This window comes from Dermochelys coriacea, chromosome 3, assembly GCF_009764565.3.
Source record: "Dermochelys coriacea isolate rDerCor1 chromosome 3, rDerCor1.pri.v4, whole genome shotgun sequence".
NCBI classification, from domain to species: Eukaryota; Metazoa; Chordata; order Testudines; family Dermochelyidae; genus Dermochelys; species Dermochelys coriacea.
In genome coordinates this window covers 32,321,316-32,343,273 of record NC_050070.1, presented here as the reverse complement: position 1 = coordinate 32,343,273, position 21,958 = coordinate 32,321,316, and the positions used below count along the sequence as shown (strand labels likewise).

General features: G+C 41.1%; 1 protein-coding gene across 1 annotated transcript in view; it reads right to left on the bottom strand.

Moving 5' to 3' along the window:
- Nucleotides 1-21,958, bottom strand: part of KIDINS220 (kinase D interacting substrate 220) — a 162,679-nt gene that overhangs the window by 78,526 nt on the left and 62,195 nt on the right. The window contains 1 exon segment of the mRNA XM_038396468.2: nucleotides 19,612-19,774. Within this exon segment, the coding sequence (XP_038252396.1) occupies nucleotides 19,612-19,774 (163 nt within the window).

Here is a 21,958-nt window from a genome sequence, read left to right as displayed (position 1 = left end):
AATAAACATGGGGAAATAATTTTACTTTGTGTAATGACACATCCACTCCCAATCTTTATTCAAGCCTAAGATAATGGTGTCCAGTTTGCAAATTAATTGTCCAAACTGGACAGTCTCTATGTAAAAGAATAAATGGACACAAATCAGACGTCAAGAATTATAACATTCAAAAACCAGTCGGAGAACACTTCAATCTCTCTGGTCGCTCAATTACAGACCTAAAAGTGGCAATTCTTCAACAAAAAAACTTCAAAAATAGATTCCAAAGAGAGACTGCTGAATTGGAATTCATTTGCAAACTGGACACCATTAATTTAGGCTTGAATAAAAACTTGGAGTGGATGTGTCATTACACAAAGTAAAATTATTTCCCCATGTTTATTCCCCACCCCACCCCCGGCACTGTTCCTCACATGTTCTTGTCAACTGCTGGAAATGGCCCACCTTGATTATCACTACAAAAGGTTTTTTCTCTCTCCTGCTGGTAATAGCTCACGTTATCTAATCACTCTTGTTACGGTGTGTATGGTAACACCCATTGTTTCATGTTCTCTGTGTATATAAAATCTCCCCACTGTATTTTCTACTGCATGCATCCGATGCAGTGAGCTGTAGCTCACCAAAGCTTATGCTCAAATAAATTTGTTAGTCTCCAAGGTACCACAACTACTCCTATCCTATCTTAAATCCCCGTTTTCAGTTGTTTATAACTATACCAAAAGTTAACCATTTGGGCTTAAGTTTTCCATGCAACGTGTTTATCTCAGGCTGAATTTTTTTTTTAAATGTTTCAGCAAAAAAATGGTTTATCCATTTCCAAGAACAACATTAGGGGGAAATACATGGTTGTGGCCTTGTTAAAAAAAATTCTTACAACCGTTTTGCTGAGAAGCTGCGGTGCCTCCATGCTTCAGAGGAGACGCTCAACATTTGGTTTAGGGATTTGCTCTGGTGTCAGGGATGTGCCATTTGGTGTTTGCTTAAAAACACATGAATTTAGCCAAGTTATAAGTCTTTGAAAAATCTCATTTTACAAATGCTTATTACAGACTTGTTAGAATTCGCCAGCTAAATTCTCAGAAGATTCCATTTACACTGAGCATGTTCCAGCTCAGGGCTGCAGGGTCTTAAACAGGACTTTCCCTGCAATTAGTCCTCCTGCCTATATATGGCATCAGGCACAGGAACTGAGAGCAAAGAGAATGTCTTTCCCGTGCTCTCAGTGCTCCAATTGCTGGCTCCCAGGAGAAAGCAGCTGACAACTGCAGAGGGGATATGAAGCAATGGGAGCAGATTAGGCAAAGAGTTGGGGAGGAATGGGGATAGTGAGACTGGCTGAAAAAGTAGTCTGGGAGCCAGTGGGGAATGGTGCAGGAAGACATGACTGAGACTGGATGAAGAGCTGAGGTAAGGTGACCAGGACTGAAAGCTGTGGAATGATGGAGGGGGGATACTCGGACAAGGAACTCATGATGAGAGGAGAGACAGATTGAATGAGGAGACGGGGTGGGAGACAGGGACAGGCTGGGCGAGGAAACTGGGATGAGGATTTCCACTGGGTAGAGACTGGGACTTAGTAGGCAAGAAGACAGAGTGGAATGAGAAGTTGGAGTGGGGATGGGAGAGAGAGGACAGGGACAGAGACAGGCTGAAAGGGACAGGCTTGAAGGAGTCATGCTTGGGGGAGGTGGAGAACAGGAGTAAAAGAGTCTGTGATCACTACAGAAAACTCCCCTCCAGAACCTGGAATTGAAGCCAATATTCCCCAGTCTCAACATTCTTCCACTATCAGCAACTATCTGTGAAACCTTCTGGCAAAGCGTGCACCTCATTCTTCTCTAGTGTTGATCCACAAAAGGATGACTGGATGATATGTCTGCTATCAGTTACTCACTTAGCTCAAGTGGCAGACATCTGGTTCCAACACTGCAGATGACCTATGTGGATGTCAATATGATGCATGATGGAATTTCAGTTTTTTCGGTTAGCTTTTTTAAAAACCTAGGAAATCACACACAAAAAAACTACATTAAAAGAACTTTAGGCTTACAGAGTCAAGCACTCAAAAGTTAGGAAATGCTGGCATTAAGATTGACCATGTAATCTTAATTCAGCCCCCTCATGCCTAGGCATTATGATACAGTATTTAATTACATGATCACATACCACTTTTTCCACAGGATCCCTGCATCATTCAGTGCACATCATTTATGGTGTCCAATTAATGAGCAGCTGTTCAATATTTTATGCTCATTGTTCAGTGTGGCCCCATGCCTTGTCACTATACTCTATTCAATCCCTACTCCAATCACAGAATTATTAACTTCATCATGGACTTTATGTAACTCAACACTTCAGTATCTGACTGCTTCAAAAACACTAACAAATTTATTTTCACTTCACCTCATGAGATTAGGTGGTGTTATCCCTATTTTAGAGATGGAAAACTTGAGGCACAGAGAGATTCAGACCAGAAGTGTCCATTAATTTTGGGTGCCCAGTTTAAGACACCTAGGACCTGAATTTTCAGAGTTCTTAGGTTTCATATGACAATTAATATGCGCAAAGCATAGTTCCCATTGACTTCAGCTACAGCTGTGAATGCTCAGCAGTTCTGCAAATCATATCCTATGGTATCAAATTGGGCACCCAGAAAATGGTATGGCACACACTAGCTATCTGTGAAATGTTTAGTTAAAAGTGACTTGCCCAGCATCACACAGGAATGCAGAGACAAGGATAAAATAAATTCTTCAAGCTGGACAGCATTCATCTGTCTTAGGCATGGGACCATCCTTTTTCTTCCTGCAATCCCCTGCCTTATTCACTGTACACCTTCCAACTTCTGCAACAATTCAGAAAGGCATCTCACAGACAACTGCCTCCTTCGCTACACAACTCTGATTTATCCTCTGAGCATGAGCCATCCGTTAACAGGAACGAGACAGACATCTTTGGGAAAAAAAACTGTATGTAATCATGTAATTAACAACTGCATTATGATGCATATGCACAGGTGGGCTGAACCACAGTTATACAGGCAATCTTTAGTCTGACACTGAGTGCATGACTTTGCAATCTTTACACTCTTAACATAGTTTTTTGTTGCAGTTAACTACATAAGTTGTGAAAGTGATTTATCTTTCCTAATAAAAACTTAAAAAAAATATATTCTGAGGAAAATAAATCAATGATATTAATTTTTCAGAAAAAAGAGTGCATCCTAAACCATGCATGACAGAGCAATTTCATGTTGTATTAGCTCCATATAAAGTACTTTGCCAAGATAATTAATGTATTAGTGCCATCTGCTGGTATACCAATGTACAGTGCATAATGCATAGCTGGCATTTCAAGAAGAGTGGTTCAGTTTGATGCAGTTAAACTAGTGCTCTTAGTTCATTTTTAGAGTTAAACTATTGATCCTAGTACACTAGATACAGCCTATCCCTAAAAAAGAAATTACAACAGTGTTTCATGTATAATACAGGTTATACCACAATTATAACACACAAGCATGCACAAGAAACTGTTTACCTGTAATTCTTGAAATGAAGCTGTATAGTCATAGCAGATCTAGCCAAACTCTTGACTTTGTGCCTCATCTATGTGACTGGCAGGTATAAATATAATGCCATGAACTAATAGGAGAGCAATGCACACCTCTCCTTGTTAGAAGTCCTGGTGACTCATACATTCCCTAACAGATGGTACTTTTCTAATAGTCATAGATAAGGATACAATTTACTCACAGGGGTCACTGATTCTGTGACTTTAATGAACCTCCATGACTTCAGTCAGCCTCTTCTCCCCCAACCCCGGGTTATTTTGTTAAAGACAGGTTGCAGGCTTACGTGAATTTTTGTTTATTGCCCTCAACCTGCCCGTGACTTTTATTAAAAAGAACCGTGACAAAATTTTAACCTTAGTCATACATGTAAAACAACTGCAATGACATAAAAACATATTCTATGTTGGGAATATATCTGGAACCCCTTTACCTAAACACATTTAGAATAATAATTAAGCAACTTAATTTTTTTCTGATGGGGAGTAGGGGAGAGGTGTAATAGCATATCCCTACTCTTCAATACTAAAGCTTCAGGCATATGTCCATGTAAAAAGAGCAATTTGCAACAGCAGGATGAATATACCTTGGCAGAAAACCATTTCCATAATATGCAACATGAGTAGGCTTGGAAGGATTAGATTTTTATTGGTAAATATTGATTTCATTATACACTCAAAAACTGACTAAAAATATTTTCATTGATAATAATCAAAATTTACATATAGGCAAAGTAAGAAAAGTATTACTTGACAACATATTAGGGTTTGATTTAAGATATTTACTTTGTATATAGACAGGTTTCAGAGTAGCAGTCGTGTTAGTCTGTATTCGCAAAAAGAAAAGGAGTACTTGTGGCACCTTCGAGACTAACAAATTTATTAGAGCATAAGCTTTCGTGAGCTACAGCTCATTTCATTTTTCCACCAAATGCATCCGATGAAGTGAGCTGTAGCTCATGAAAGCTTATGCTCTAATAAATTTGTTAGTCTCTAAGGTGCCACAAGTACTCCTTTACTTTGTATATAGTGACATGTGATGCTGACAATTAGTTTTATAACTGTTTAAAAACAAACTTCTTGAATCTAAGTGTCTACTTTCATTAAATAATTGTGGCCTGACCAGTCCTACCTTTTGACTCCCCCATAATTTTCCATAACTGAACATTTCAATAAATAAAAATTGAAAGCAATGTTTAAAACCCATAATTTTTCACAACTGAAAATTTAAACTGATAAAAATAAAAAATGTTTAAACATTAACCATGAAAATTATAAAAAAAATTAAAATTTAATTCCGCCAACATGAGGAAATAAAATATTCTTGCTTTTGTTTTGAGGTATCAAAACAGAGACAGCTTTACAAAAATAAAATAGGGTAAAGAGTGCTGAGTGCACTCAGCTGAGGAACAGATTCTATAATATTGATGAGCCAAACCTAAAATTCATACATTCATAGATTCCAAGCCCACTGTGATCATTCAGTCTGACCTCCTGCATAACACTAGCCAAAGAACTTCCCCAAAATAATTTCTACAGCATATGTTTTAGAAAAACATCTACTCTTGATTTTAAAATGCTCAGCGATGGAGAATCCATCACAACCCTTAGTAAGTTGTTCCAATGGTTAATTACCCTCACTGTCAAAAATTTACACTTTATTACTAGTCTGAATTTGTCTATCTTCAACTTCCAGCCATTGGATTGTGTTATACCTTTCTCTGCTAGACTACAAGAGCCCATTATTAATATTTGTTCACTATGTAGATTCTTATAGACTGTGACCAGGACATCTTTAAACATCTCTTTGTTAAGCTAAATAGACTGAGCGCTGAGCCTATCACTGTATGGCATTTTTTCTAATCCTTTAATCATTCTCTTGGCTCTTCTGTGAACTCTCTCCAATCTATCAACATCCTTCTTGAACTGAGGATAACAGAACTGGACATAGTATTCCAGCAGCGGTCGCCCCAGTGCCAAAAACAGTGGTAAAATAATCTCTTTACTACTACTACTTGAGATTCCCCTATTTATCCATCCCAGTATTACATTAGCTTTTTTGGCCACAGCGTCACACTGGGAGCTTATGTTCAGCTGATTATTCACTATGACCCCCCCAAAAATTTTCAGAGTCATTTCTTCCCATGACAGAATCCCCATCCTTTAAGTGTGGCCTACATCTTTTGTTTCTAGATATATACATTTAACCATATTAAAAGGCATATTGTTTGCTTGTAACTTGAGACTCAGTCCAGGCAATGATATTTTGTAACTCCTAGAACTCCTTGTGACAACCTTACCAATCTCCCAAACAGAAACTGATCTACAATGTAGATACAGATTAATGTCTCGACTTGAGACAACAGATAAAGGAGAGGTTACTTTCCTATACAGCAGCTGGAGTTCTTTAAGATGTTTTGCCCCTGCAGGTGCTTCACATTAGATGTATGCTTTACTGTGCACTTTCAACCAGAGATTTTTGGAAGCAGTGTCCGAGAGTCCATGCCTGCACCCTATATATTCTTGTGCTCCAATCTAGGGAGGGGAGGACCCACCACTGCTTCACTTCCTTCTCAACTATGAAATCTGGCAAGGCAAGGACTCTGAAGCAGAGAGAAATGAGGATAAGTACTGGAGCACCCATAGGGACAAAACATCTTAAAGAACTGCAGTTACTGTACAAGTAAATAATTTCCCCTCCTTCAAATAGTTGCCCCTATGGGTGTTCCCTTTAGATGTGCCCAAACGACAGAGGTGGGTGCTGAGGAGACTGATCTAGTACAGTTCTGAGAACAACCACATCAAAGGCTTCATTTACCCTGGATGAGTGACGAATAGCACAGTGCCAGGAAAAACTGCACAGATGATCAGGTGGCAACTCTGCAAATGTCCTTAAGCAGGGCAACAGAGATGAATTGTGCCCTATTGGAATGTACAGTTACCCTAGCTGGAGGGGCGGGGGCAGGGGTGCACTTCAGAACTTTTTTAACATCATGAGACCCATTTTGAGAGTCTTTAGGTGGAAATAGGAACTCCTTTCATCCTGGCTGTGAAAGGGACAGAGTGTCTAGAAAAGGCTCTAAATGGCTTAGTCCTTCCAAGTAGAATGCAAGAGCTCTTCTTATATTCAGAATGTGAAGACTGGCTTCTTTCCTTGAAGTCTGGGGTTTGCGTTAGGAGACTGGCACCCGAATGTCCTGATTGATGTGAAATTTGATGAGACCTTCCACAAGAAGTGAGGATGATGGTGTAAAGTCACTTTGTCCAGCTAAACCACTCTGTAGGGTTGATCTGTCAGAAAGACTCCCCCACCCTTCTGGCCAAAGTAATGGCTACAAGGAATGAGGTCTTGAAGGATTAATGGAGAAGAGAACAGCTCCCAACGGGCTCTAAAGGTAGCTTCCTCAATGCATTAAGAACTAGAATAAAGTCCCAAGGTGGACTAGGTACTGTAACATGAGGAAAAAGATTGGTCAAACCCTACATGAACCTTGTAGTCATAGAGTGTGTGAATACTGAAAGCTCTTCAACTGGTAGATGAAATACTGTTAACAGCAGCCAGATGGACTTTGATGGAGCTCAGTAACAAGTCCAGAGTTTTTTAATTCAGCAGGTGTTCCAAGTATTGAGTGAGGTGTGATTTGGAGAGAAAGAATGCCTACAGGATGCACCAGGACTGGAATCGCTTCCACTTTGGCAAGTAAGTCTTTCCCATGCATGGTTTTCTACTATTCATCTGTTCTTAGAGAAAACAACCCCATTAAACACGAGCCACTGAGGAGCCAGGCTTTGAGATGCAACAACAAAAGATTTGGGTGAGTCAAAATGCCCAATTCTTTGGTCAGTAGGTCTGCTGTCAGAAGGAGACAAAAAGACGGTCACAAAGACAGGCAAATCAGAAAAATTTTGCGGAGAAAAAACTGGCTCCTGGAGAGAGCTTCATCATTATGGCTGCCACCCCCACTGTCATCTGGTACCCCAAGCCTTCATCATCCTGATCCTGAGAGGGGTGCTGACCAGATCAGGCCAGAGAGAAGGACCCAAATGACATCGCCAGCTCTACTGGCTCCATCTGAATCACAAACATCACCTAGGATTAAACAGGATTGGACTTCAACATCAACAGCAGCAGCTCTAGCCCATTCAGCTAACCCCTTTCTCTTTTTCCCCAAAAGGACAGTTATTACCATCTTTGATACCATCTGAGAGACTGAACAGCAGCTAAAGGCAAAGGAAACAAGAGATGTTGTTAAAATAAAAGCCTTATTTAATATTTTACATTTCACATGCTTTAACTGTTTTTCCTGTTTTTATATTTTATAAAAAGTTGAAAGAATTTTTACTGGTGTGTTTGCCAGGGTACTATGCAGGCTGAAGTCTCTGTATACCAACCCCAAACCTTGTTTAAAAGCATTTAATATTAGACAGTAACTAAATTAACATCTTTACATGCCTATATTCCATCTAAATTAATACAACAGGGGTCAGGGAACCCCCCAAGACACACAGCGTGTGTTGTGGAAAATAAAAACAACAAAGAATTAAAGAAATAGACTAAAACAAGCAAGTTAACTTTTGTGTAGCTAACAGACTCTGCATGCTCCGCTCTAGTCACAGATAGTTAAGAAGGAACTAGAGCAGTGGTGGATCTACCCTTTCATATATGTCCTCAGATCGGAGCATGAGAATGTGTAGGGTGCAGAAGCAGCACACATCCTTCAGACCAAATGTGACTTCAAATGACTGAAGTTGTAGGAATGACTACAGAACAACAATGAAAAATGTAACGTAGAAAGGGCTATCTTGGATACAGCATGACAGTCCAGAGTGAATAAAAAGAAACATAAAAAGGATTCTAAGACCTTTAGATGGTTCCACATTAAGTATACGGTGAAAGGCCTCACTAGGATGGAGATAGCAAAATATTACTAAGATCACATTCAATTTCCGGAAGGAAATCAGGACTAGAGAGTCTCACATTTTGCTGCTTATTTGGTGGAGATAGCAAGTGGTGGGAGAGGCAGGAATGCAGTCTCTACCCTGAACCTGAAACAATTTTAATAGATACCGCCGGTAAGCTTAAATATTGTTGTAAATTTGCTCCTCCTTTTTTCTTCAGTTTCATATCAAAAACTTACTCTTCACATTGCCCATTTGGAACCGCAGAAAGAAGAGCTTGAGCAGTAGCACTGACATCATAGGTAACTCAGCAAGTCATCAATCTTTCCCTCCAGTAATCATAATGTTAAACCCTAACCCTGCTGTCTTTCTTGGTCATCTCTCCCTTGACAATGTCCATTTAATGCTGTAGGCAGAAGAATCTGCCTGCAGCACCAAATGGCCATGTGGAATAAAATCTATTCCTTCTTTTGCTCGGTAGCATAAGCATGCCATTATTTGCTGACAAGAACTGAATTTCTTACAAAACATTTTCCTTAAATTGCTAGTCTTGAGAGAGCAAACCAAAGGAAGGTGATGAAACAAATTCAGTACACCCACTTGACAATGTTCAAAACCCTGTATCTAAAGTGATCCAGGGCCATCAGGGGAAAAAAACTCCATTCTTCTCCAGCATAAAGGTGCTCAGTGGAAAATTCTAGCTGATTATGGGCACAATCAAGCATTTCAAAAGCCCAACTGTTTGCTCATGGGAGGTACTATTTTCGTGTTCCTTCAGCTTTTGTTCAATATGAGGCAGAACGAACTCAATCTATGAGTACTGAGACCCTATAGAGCCAGAAACAGTGGCATAGACCATTTTCTAGTGGCATGCCTTATAGTTTAGTCATTTCAAAGAACAGTGTTATCCTTTAGTTTTGCCCCATATTTGATCAATTTAAATCTATTTCATGTTTTGAATGAGTTAGTTTTGGTTCTTTCATCACAGTGTCAAAGATAAAACTTTTCTTGGGGTTTTCTTGACTTTTCTTGACAATACTATGGATTTTCTGGGTTCCTGTTTTCAGTTTCATGTCCATTTTTGGTATGGAATTGAAAATAAGTCAGGTAGAACCATCTAAGAAGAAGGAAGATACAGAGCTGTTTAAAATTAGACAGCTCTTCTTGGTAAGGTTCAGTATTTGTTAGATAAAAAAAAGCGTCAATGGATTTAGCAAGAAAATTTCTAGGCAGCAGCAGAATATTTTAGACCCAAAATTAGAAACTCAAAGACGTAAATGCGCAAATATACTCTTTTTTTAAAACCACTAACAAATTTGCTCAATAAATATTAATTTCAATTATCATAGCATCATAGAAATATAGGCTTGAAAGGGACTTTGATGTATCATTTAGTCCTGTCCCCTGCGCTGAGGCAGGGCTTAGTATTATCTAGACCATCTCTGACAAGTATTTGTCTAACCTGTTTTAAAAACCTCCAGTGACACAGATTTCACAACCTCACTAGATCATTTTTCCAGTGCTTAATGCTCCTTACAGTTAGGAAGTTTTTCTTAATGTCTAACCTAAATCTCCCTTCCTCTAATTTAAGCCCATTACTTTTTGTCCTTTCCTCACTGGATAAGGAAAACAATTTATCACCCTACTCTTTACAGCAGTCTTCCAAAGAGCTTGCAACCCTTCCCTGCTTGGTATTGTACTTGGTATCCTACTTATTTTCACTGAATTACTGTTAAAATCACATTACAATTTACTTTGACAAGAATATTAACCAAGACAATTTAAACCTAAATTAGCAAAGTACACCACAAAGTCTTACCTCTGAGCAGATGATAAGGTCTACTAGTAGAATCTAGCAACAGAGAACGGCTAGCTCAGGTTGATATGAAGTATTAGAATATACAAAACTGTACTGGAAAAAAAAGGTTACTCTCATTCTCATAACTGTGGCTCTTCAAGGTCTGTTTCATATGTCCATTACACTATAAGTGTCAAGTCAGCGGCACTGCTATGGGTACCCACATAGCCCCACAGTATGCTAACATTTTTATGGCTGACTTAGAACAACGCTTCCTCAGCTCTCGTCCCCTAACTCCCCTATTCTATTTGCGCTACATTGATGACATCTTCATCATCTGGACCCATGGAAAAGAGGCCCTTGAGGAATTCCATCATGTTTTAACAATTTCCATCCCACCATCAACCTCAGCCTAGACAATCCACACAAGCGGTCCATTTCCTGGACACTACTGTGCTAATAAGCGATGGTCAAATAAATACCACCCTATACCAGAAACCTACTGACCACTATACTTACCTACATGCCTCCATCTTCCATCCAGGACACACCACATGATCCATTGTCTATGGCCAAGCTCTACGACACAACCGCATTTGCTCCAATCCTTCAGACAGAGACAAACACCTACAAGATCTCTATCAAGCATTCTTAAAACTACAATACTCACCTGCTGATGTGAAAGGAACACATTGACCGAGCCAGAAGAGTACCCAGAAGTCACCTACTACAGGACAGGCCCAACAAAGAAAACAACAGAACGCCACTAACTGTCACCTTCAGCCCCCAACTAAAACCTCTCCAGTGCATCATCAAAGATTTACAACCTATCCTGAAAAATGATCCCTCACTCTCACAGATCTTGGGACAGACCAGTCCTTGCTTACAGACAGCCCCCCAACCTGAAGCAAATACTCACCAGCAACCACACACCACACAACAAAAACACTAACCCAGGAACCTACCCTTGCAACAAAACCCGATGCCAACTCTGTCCACATATTTATTCAAGTGACACCATCATAGGACCTAATCACATTAGCCACGCCATCAGGGGCTCGTTCACCTGCACATCTACCAATGTGATATATGCCATCATGTGCCAGCAATGCCCCTCTGCCATGTACATTGGCCAAACCAGACAGTCTCTATGCAAAAGAATAAATGGACACAAATCTGACATCAGGAATCATAACATTCAAAAACTGGTAGGAGAACACTTCAACCTCTGGCCACTCAGGAAAAGATTTAAGGGTGGCAATTTTGCAACAGAAAAGCTTCAAAAACAGACTCCAATGAGAAACTGCTAAGCTTGAATTAATATGCAAACTAGATACCATTAACTTGGGTTTGAATAGAGACTGGGAGTGGTTGGGTCATTACACATATTGAATCTATTTCCCCATGTTAAGTATCCTCACACCTTCTTTCAACTGTCTAAATGGGCCATCTTGATTATCACTACAAAAGTTTTTTTCTCCTGCTGATAATAGCTCATCTTAACTAATTAGCCTCTCACAGTTTGTATGGTAACTTCCAACTTATCTGTATGTGTATGACTCTTACTATATGTTCCATTCTATGTATCCAATGAAGTGAACTGTAGCTCATGAAAGCTTATGCTCTAATAAATTTGTTAATCTCTAAGGTGCCACAAGTACTCCTGTTCTTTTTGTAGGTGTCTGTCTATCTCATGCATCAGCATCCGAGAGTTTTTCCTAGTGGTACTCATTGGGTGGCCTCCACCCACCCTGGCTTCTCATGCTTGGTATAAAGGGTGAAGTTGCCCTGCACCTCCTTCAGTTCCTTCACACCAAAAACAGATGGTAGACACTGATGTATTAGGGAAGAAAGGAGGGCCATGTAATGGACATATGCAACACAGCTTGAACAACAACAGTTAGGAGATAAGTTACTGTTTTTCTTCTTAGAGTGCTTGCTTATGTCCATTATACTGTCGGTGACTCCCAAGCTATTATCAAGGGCACTAGGGCTCTGAGGCTCATCAGAACAGGGAGTGCAAGACTGCTTTTCCCACTTTCACTTCATCTTTTCATAAGAGCATAGTGACTAATAAACATGTGGATCAAAGACCATGTTACTGCGCCACAAATGTCCAGAATAGGGACGTGCTCCACGCTGCACATGATCTGGTAGTGTGCTGTCAACTCTTCAGGTAGCATCCTGTCCACTGCCACATAAGACACAGAGATGCAACTGGTAATCCATTTTGAGACTCTCTGGGTTGTAATCGAGTACCACTTTCTTGCATTCTGCACAGGAAACAAGTTACTGGGCAGAGACCCTGAAAGGTTTTTTTCTGCCCAGGTAAAAAGAGGAAGCTCAATGCAAATCTAGGATGTGCAGCTTTTGTTCACCTTTCTGAGCACATGGCTTTGTGAGGAAAAAATGGTAAATATATAGGTTGATTAAAGTGGAAATTGGAAACCATCTTTTACAGAAACTTAGGATGAGGTCTTAGCTGAATTTTGTCCTTATAAAAAAGTGTGTTGCAGATCCATGACAAGCCCCTGTAATTCCCCATCTCTCCTGACTAAGGTGATAGCCACTACAAAGGCCACCTTCACTGAGAGATCCAAAAAGAACAAGATGTCAAAAGACTGAGTGGGGGACCCATAAGAACAGACAATACTAAATTTAAGTCACAAGTGGGCACTGGGTCATGAATAGAAGGAAATAATCTATTTACATCTTTAATTGGGTTAGTGACCACAGTTTTATCATTGATTTTAGGATGAAATGCTGAAACTGAATTCAAATGAACTGTATGAGCGTTTAGGGACAGACTATATTGCTTAATGAGAGAGAGAGAGAGTCTAAAATTTCTTGAATCTACATGTGTGAAGGTAATAGGTTGTGGGACACCATTCAGAAAAAGAAACGTTTCTACTTAGTCACTTAAACTAGTCCTTGTAGACAGTCTTCCTACTACTAAAGAGGACATCCTGGACTGCCACTGAGCAACATGTGTCTTCTGCATTTAACTACTTATGAACCACGCTGTAGGATGCACCTTCTGAGGATTCAGGGGCAGCACATGCCCATGATTCTGTGTGATCATACGATTATTTATTAAATCGCAGAAGCAGAGACTCCCTGGCAGATATGTGCTGGAGCTCAGAATACCACATTTATCCCAATGATCCTGGAGCTATAAGGATAATTATTCCTCAACCTTGCTTCAGTTTGAGGATGACCCTGTGAATTAGGGGCACTAACGAGTAAGCATACAATCAAACCTCCAGGAAAGCATCCTAGATTGACCTGAGGCTGCGACCTGCCTTTGAACAAAATTCAGGACATTCCCTGTCCTGTCAGGTTGCAAACAAGTCCCCACTTTCGGAAACCCCCCTCCCATATGAAACACCACAGCCAGGATATTAAAGTGGCCACTCCTACTTTGAGGTGAAAGACATGCTAAATGGTCTCCCAGAGTATTCTGAATTCCCGGTGAGATGTCCTGAGAGTATGGAGTTCTGTATGCAGAAATTCCACAAATTGATTGCCTACTTTCACAGTCTGTTTGATTTTGTGACCCCTTGCTTGGTGATGCAAAACACCACTGTAAAGTTGTTGATGTGTACTTGGAGAATCTTGTTCCATTTATGAGGTGGAAAACTTTGGCATGCACAGAAAATTGCTCTTAGCTTGAAGACATTTACGTGCAATTTTGCTTCTTGAGGAGACCAAAGCCCATGGGCTTGGAAGATGCCCAAATGCACTCCCAACCCATAGCTGAAGGGTTCATTACTAAAATCATGGACAGAGTAGGCAGAGCAAATGGGACTCCACAACATACATTGTCCTGGTTCATCCACCAATCCAGTGAGGACCATTCCTTCAGCAGAATGCTTACAAGTAAGTCCAAACAGTGAATCTAGGAGTGAGAGACGGAGTTGAGCCAAGCCTGGAGCACTCTGAGGTGCAGTCTACTACGAGGGGCCACATATGGATCATATGGAGATCTTCAAGGCTGAGGAAGCTACCCAGCTAGAGAAGACTGCTGTCACACCACAGGGGGAGGAAGGTATGGCTCTGTCACAGGGAAGATGCTGGCTTCTGGTTACTTAGGGTGGCAAGCAGTGCTCCACCCCGCTCCCACCTCACCGACCACAGAGATGAAGAATCATTATACTGCCCTGGCAATGAGGGATGAGTAATCGTCCTCAAAGTTGGAGGAGGAGAAGCTCTATACCCCAACAGCTGGAACGCAGCCACCACTCCCAAGAAGAAATGCAGGGTAGTGGTGGTCAGTGATTCTCTTCCAAGGAGGACAGAGGCATCCATCTGTTGGTCTGACATGGCGCTTGAGAAGTGTGCTGCCTCCCAAGGGCCTGTACAGAGACATTACAGAGGGATTGTCGAGGATCATCCAGCCCTACTATCCCATGCTACCTGTCCATATGGGCAATAATACCGTGGCATGATCTTGAGCAGATTAGAAGTGACTACCGGGTTCTGGGAGTAAGGGTCAAGGAGTTGGTGACACAAGTGGTGTTCTCTTTAATCCTTCCAGTCAAGGGTAAGGGCACAGGCAGATGCATCAGGGAGGTGAATGCCTGGCTGCGCCGATGGTGTCAGCAGAGAGGCTTTGGCTTCCTTGACCATGGGATGCTGTTCCAGGAAAAAAGACTGCTGAGCAGAGATGGGTCCACCTATTAAGGAAGGGGAAGAGTATCTTTGGCTATAGTCTGGCTAATCTACTTAGGAGGGCTTTGAACTAGATTCAATGGGGGAAGGAAACAAAAGTCCATAGGTAAGTCAAAAAGATGGAGACTTGGGAGAAGGGTCAGAGTCTGTGGGGAGAATGAGCAATTATAGTAGGGATAAAGGAGAGAAGAGGGAACACAGAAAGGAAATCAAATCAGTATTTTAGATGTCTGTATACTAATACAAGAAGTAAGGAGAATAAACAGGAAGAACTAGAAATATTAGTGAATAATCACAACTATGACAGATGGCATCACAGAGACTTGGTGGGATAATACATATGACTGGAATATTGGTTTAGAAGGGTACAACTTGCTTAGGAAAGACAGGCAGGGAAAAAACGGGGAGACCTCGGGCAAGTGGCCAGGGGTGTCCCATTTTCTCTTTGGGAAATACGGTCACCCCGCAGCTCCCATGGTAGCAGGAGAAATCATGGAGCAGCAAAAGTCACAGACAGGTCACGGCTTCCATAAATTTTTGTTTATTGCCCGTGACCTGTCCATGACTTTTACTAAAAATATCCATGACAAAATCTTAACCTTAATCATAATGCATATGCTCAAGGGGGCCAAATTAAAGTTGCATAGGAAATTCTAATTATGGCTTTTCCTAAATATTGAATCCTTGACTTTGAAACCTTAATGATGTACTTTTAATGTAGTTTGTGTGTTATTTTCAGGGTTTTTTTAAAACTAGGGAAAAGAAGGAACTTCCATCATGTTGCATCATATTGACGCTGTGGCAGGGCAGGGGTAAAACCCCTTGAATGCCCTGCCAAAATGCTGGCTAAGCCCTGCTTTCTGATAGGGAAGCCAGGTGCAGGGGCCCAGGCAGCCAGCAGAGAGCCCAGCTGCAGGCCCTAATGAGGGCCGGCTCACAGCAAGGACTTGAGCTAAGTAGCGGAAGCTGGGCTGAGGAAGGGAAGGGCTACAAAAGCCCTAGAGAAAGCTCAGTCAGGAGGCTAGCCTGGGAGGGAATAGGAGGCTACAGCTCTGTCTCCTCTCCACAGGAAGGGAGCCTCATAGGCCAGGAGACCCTGGAACGGGTTAGAAAGGGGATAACTGTTGGGGATAAGGGGGACTACACTGTAGCACTGTAAATAAAAGCACAAGGGTGAAACAGTGGAAGAAGGCATGAGGACTCTTATTTAGCCAGCCTAAGCACAGGGGGAGAAGGAGGAAACCTGTGCGGACCCTGTGACAGACACCCACAGGGATCATCAGCTGTGTTGGACACTTCAGATCCACTATACACACCTCTGCCACTTGAGCTAACACAGTAACTGATAGCAGTAGAATTTTGTCATTCTGTTGCCCATCACTGGAGGGGGATGAAACATACACTCTGTCAATTGGTTTCAAAGCTATTTGCTGGCAGCAGAGGAATTGGGAGACTAAAGAACCATGGGTTCCATTCCAGGTTCTGGATGGGAGTGTGCTCTAGTGGGTACAGACTCTTCTGCCCATTCCTCCTAAGATTGATCCCTTTCCTCATTCCCTCCAACCTGTTCCTGACTCAGTCCTATCTTTTTTTCACCCATGGCTTCTTGTCCCAGTCCCATTTTCCTTACATACTCAGTCCCTATCTCCAGCCCTCAGGCTTCTCATCCCAGTTCCCGTCTTCTTACCCTTCCAGTATTAGTCTCCCCCCTCCAGGTTTGCTGTCCAAGTCCTAGTCTCCCACAACTCCCAGTCTATCCCCATCACTCCCAGTCTCCTTCTCCAGCCAGTCCAATTTCCCTGCTCCCAGCTCCTCATCCAATCTCTCTCTCCCCTCCTTCCACACTCATTGGCGGCTAATCTCCTTTTCTGGGCTCTTCATACAATTCCCATCCTTTGCTTCTTATCCCAGTCTCTGTGCCCAGCCAATTCTAGTTCTACTCCAACCCCTTGTCAGATCGGTTTCCCCTCCTCACCACCCATTTTCCACCCCATACCAGTTTCTACTCTCAACATTCCCCCTTCCCCTAGCTCCTCATCTGATGTCAGTGTTTCCCCCATCCCAGTTCCCCTTTCCCCTCATCAGTTTCAATGTGTTCCGCCTGAAAACCTCCTAGATATCAGTCTTCCTTACCTAGTCAGTCCAGGTTTCTTTTCCCTTCCCCCATTCCAGTCCCAGTTTCAGCAGACTTCTTATTCCAATCTACTCCTTTCCCTTCCTCCCTGTCTGGCTGTTGTCCTCTCTGCTTTTGAATCAGATGACTTCTTCCTCCATGCCATCTGGGTACCAGCAGTGGATTCATTGAGAGCATAACAACAGGCTCTCTGCCCTCAGTTCCAGTACATGTCCCCACTCTGGCCAGAAGCAGTCATTACAGGTTTCAGAGTAGCAGCCATGTTAGTCTGTATTTGCAAAAAGAAAAGGAGTACTTGTGGCACCTTACAGACTAACAAATTTATTAGAGCATAAACTTTCGTGAGCTACAGCTCACTTCATCACACGAAAGCTTATGCTCTAATAAATTTGTTAGTCTCTAAGGTGCCACAAGTACTCCTTTTCTTTTAGTCATTACAGGGTAAGTCTGGTTTTGCCCCTGGGTCATACAGAGTATGCCCATGCTTTGCAAGCTGAGCTGTAATTGCTCTGTGGTGATGACACACATGAGATCAGGTTGCATATAAGAGTTATGAGAGGATGAAGCATGTTCAGTTGCTTTGTGGGAATGGTGCATGCGCAGTCTGGTCAGCCCTAGGAACTGTGAGAGGCTTGAACATGCTCAGTGAGGACTGAATCTTTGAAGATTTTAGCTCCTAAAGGGAAGTAAGGGTGAAGGAGTTGCTGGCACAAGTCTGCGTCAACTGCGATTTTTCAGTCTTACACTTCGGCCAAACATGGGCAGATTTTCACAAGTGGAGGAAGGCAAATCCCTGACACAAAGACCACCTGCTTGCCAAATTTCATATCCCCATTTCAAAGCATGGGAACCTGAGAACTTTTTAATAAAAAAAGGTCACCAGACTCTTTTTTCTTATAACAGGCAAAACATGTTTTTCCCTATTCTCATTCTTGGAAATGGCTGAACCATTTTGGCTAAATTTTTCCCACACAAGTTCATCCTGAGATAGACATCTTGTTGGATCATATTAAAGAAGTTCTGTATTAAAATCACAAATGAGTTTGATTCCCCATAGTTTAAATTCCAGGGTATTACTAATTAAGAGGTCTCTTGGTTTTTGATACTGTTTTTCTCCCTCTGTGTGTGAAATTTGCAAGCTGCTAATTGTGTTAGTACATTCTAAGACAGAGTGTTCTCAAAGCAATTCTTTGTAACAACAACTACTCACAGAGAGAGAGAGAGAGACTCAAAACAATACTCTGTAACAACAGAAACAGCACCCAGAGACTCCGCGCCCTTTTGTTGTATTCATCTCACTTTGTTTACAATTGTGATTAAAATAGAGATAGAGGATGTATGTGGATGGATGCTTGGTGTGGATAATAACTGAATGATCAGGGAGGTGCCAGCCTAAGAATCTAGTGTCCATTGGCTGAAGAAGGTGTCAAGTGGAAATAACCAGAGGACCCCCGGAGGGCAGACTGGAATCCACCCAACAGCCTCAAGAATGGGAGAACCAAAGAACAGGATAACATCTGGCAGCACGGAGCTGTCAGGAATGTGCCATCTGCTGATTGATTCAGCAACAGCATGATGAAGCAATTCCCATAGACTGACATAAGAAGAAATTCCTATAAAATGGACTCTAGAAAGTGAGAACTTTAGGGTCTGATTCTGCAAACCAATTTCCAGGAGCATCAGACAAGGCCCTGCTCCCTCCTCACGTCCAGGCCACCTGGCCAGTGGCTTGGCATGAGCAACTCTAAGGCTGGTAACTATGATAACCTTGCAGAACCTCGTGTGTGTGTGTGTGTGTGTGTGTGTGTGTGTGTGTGTGTGTGTGTGTGTGTGTGTGTGTGTGTGTGTGTGTGTGTGTGTGTGTGTGTGTGAGAGAAATTGAATGGAACATTATAGCTATAACTAACTGCTTACTAGGATTCTTTCTGTATTCACAATAAATGTGGCATTTTGCCTTTTCCCCTTTAATAAGATCCTGCTGGTTTTTATTTTATTGGTATAACAACCTGGCATGTAAAATTCCAGTACACATTATTAAAGTTTAGCAAAGTTATAAGCAAATGAAAATGGGTCTTATAATGGGAAAGTGCTGGACAATCCTATCAGCCCTCCCTATAATAAACACTGAAAGCTCCACTGAGAAGCCTAGGTAGAATTTCAAGAATAAATTACCAAATAAAATAACACCATTTCATATTATATTATGGACCTTTTAATATTTTAAAAGTTATACTTTATTACCTATAGATTGACGAAGAAAATGATGTCTTGTTGGGATGAAAATTAGATTAATGAAAACCCAAAATAGCTGTGCTAACCAACTATGTATGAGCACGCAGTACAGATCTTAATAAAATAAACAGATATATAAACAGTACACCTGCTTTAATTAGCAGTAAAAGACATTTAAAAAACAACAACGTTTGCCAATACTTAAAGATTTTAAATATAGGGGAAAAGACTTGGGTGGTAAATAGTGGCAAATGCGGACTTTTTAATAGCCGTTATTAGAAATTTATATCATCGTTAGAACCATACCTACCTCTCGTAGATGGTTTTTAAAGTAAGCTGATCTGGAACACCTTCAGTCTCTTCCAGATACAATATGAGCCAGGATGTCCTGTACGGCCACTGCTCTGTAAGGTTAATCCAGCTAGCCAGTCTATCCCAATTGAAAGTGATCTGATTAGCTCTCAATAAACGTCCTAAAAATACAAGAAGGAGGATGAGAAAGGAAGAAACTCTTAATAGCTTGATCTTTTGTCACATTCTATAACAGATGAAAATCATGTATACTCCTAACAGCAGAAAGTGGAAAAGGTTAGATTAGTTCTATGGAGTTCAAATTTGTTTTGAGTCACATGTAAAATATCTAATTTGGTAGTCTAATAAAAAAATCCTACTGGATATCTGTGTACATCTCAAAACCCACCATGACTATCAGCCTCTGCTCGGCCAGGCACTGGATTACAACTACCAGCCTGTTACAAGTAAGAATTAATGTGCATTAACAGAGTTGTGGGGCAAAGTTTGTGCAGTGCCTTACCGTAATTCTGCCTGACTCTAGCAACATTCTACAGCATTACATTTATACTGTATTTCAGAACATTTTTTAAAAATTAATGATTTCAACCCAAGAGATTTTCTATCTGTTTCCACCAGGAAGATATCACTCATGGTTACAGCAAACAGGCAGATAATTGATATCCTGAATGGTATATTAAGAAAATCTCAAAGCTGGAAACAAAAGGCAGTACTTCACTAACAAGAAAGGCAAGGTTTGGGTTTACGAATATAGCATATTATTAAAGGCAGAAAAAAGGATCTAAAATCAGTTCATGTAGTTGACAAACATTCTGATGAGAACAATATGACAAGAGGTTTCTTTACTAAGATGAATTCTGATTTGCATGTGCTGAAGAAAGAATATTCAGTTAACACTTTCAGAATACTGTCAAACTTCTAAATACAGGTAACAAGGTTCTATATGAATTTTTGATGCAAGTACATATTAAAGACTCCACCTTCTGCAAAACACACATTGTGAATCCATTCTACATATGAATCTCACACTTTAATATTGTATTCCTATTGTGTCCACTTTCTTTGCATTTGTGTTGTGGTTTTTTTTTTTTGTCGAAGTACTAAGATAGCTAAAAGAAAAGGAGTACTTGTGGCCCTCTTAAAGACTAACAAATTTATTTGAGCATAACCTTTTGTGAGCTACAGCTCACTTCATCAGATGCATTCAGTGGAAAATACAGTGGGGAGATTTATATACATAGAGAACATGAAACAATGGGTGTTACCATACACACTGTAACCAGAGTGATCACTTCAGATGAGCTATTACCAGCAGGAGAGCAGGGGGGCAGGAGAAAACCTTTTGTAGTGATAATCAAGGTGGACCATTTCCAGCAGTTGACAAGAATGTCTGAGGAACAGCGTGGGGGGGGGGAATAAACATGGGGAGATAGTTTTACTTTGTGTAATGACCCATCCACTCCCAGTCTCCATTCAAACCTAAGTTAATTGTATCCAGTTTGCAAATTAATTCCAATTCAGCAGTCTCTCGGAGTCTGTTTTTGAAGTTTTTTTGTTGAAGAATAGCCACTCTTAGATATGTAATCGAGCGACCAGAGATATTGAAGTGTTCTCCGACTGGTTTTTGAATGTTATAATTCTTGAAGTCTGATTGTGTCCATTTATTCATTTACGTAGAGAATGTCCAGTTTGACCAATGTACATGGCAGAGGGGCATTGCTGGCACATGATGGCATACATCACGTTGGTAGATGCGCAGGTGAACGAGCCTCTGATAGTGTGGCTGATGTGATTAGGCTCCTTTTCTTTTTGTGAATACAGACTAATACGGCTGCTACTCTGAAACCTAAGATTGCTAAAGTGGTTCATAATTTATCACCCTTAAAGATCCGATTATGATGTCTGTAGTTAAATTATATTAGTGTACACAAACATCTCATTGGTTATAGATTTTATACAGTTTTAGTTTTTACTCTTGGGGGAAATTCTGTGCATCTGCGGAAGCGCAGAATTCCTCGGTCTCACATAATTTTGTATTTTCCAGCATAAAATACATTTTGCCTAAGAAGTGCTGTAGTTCTGCCTTTTGCACACCAAAGGCCATTGTGGCACCAGAACAGCCGGCTGTGTTCATGCTGGCTGTTCTGGAGCCACAGTGGCCTCTGGTGGACAAAAGGCAGGATTACAGCGCTTCTTAGGCAAAATGTATTTTATGCGGGAAAATACAAAATTCTATGCCCAGTGCTGCAGAATTCCCCCAGAAGTAGAAGTTCATCACAGGACCCTGCCCACAGAGCCAGGTTAGGACAGAGTGGGGAACACAGGGCTGCTGAGGGGGTCATACA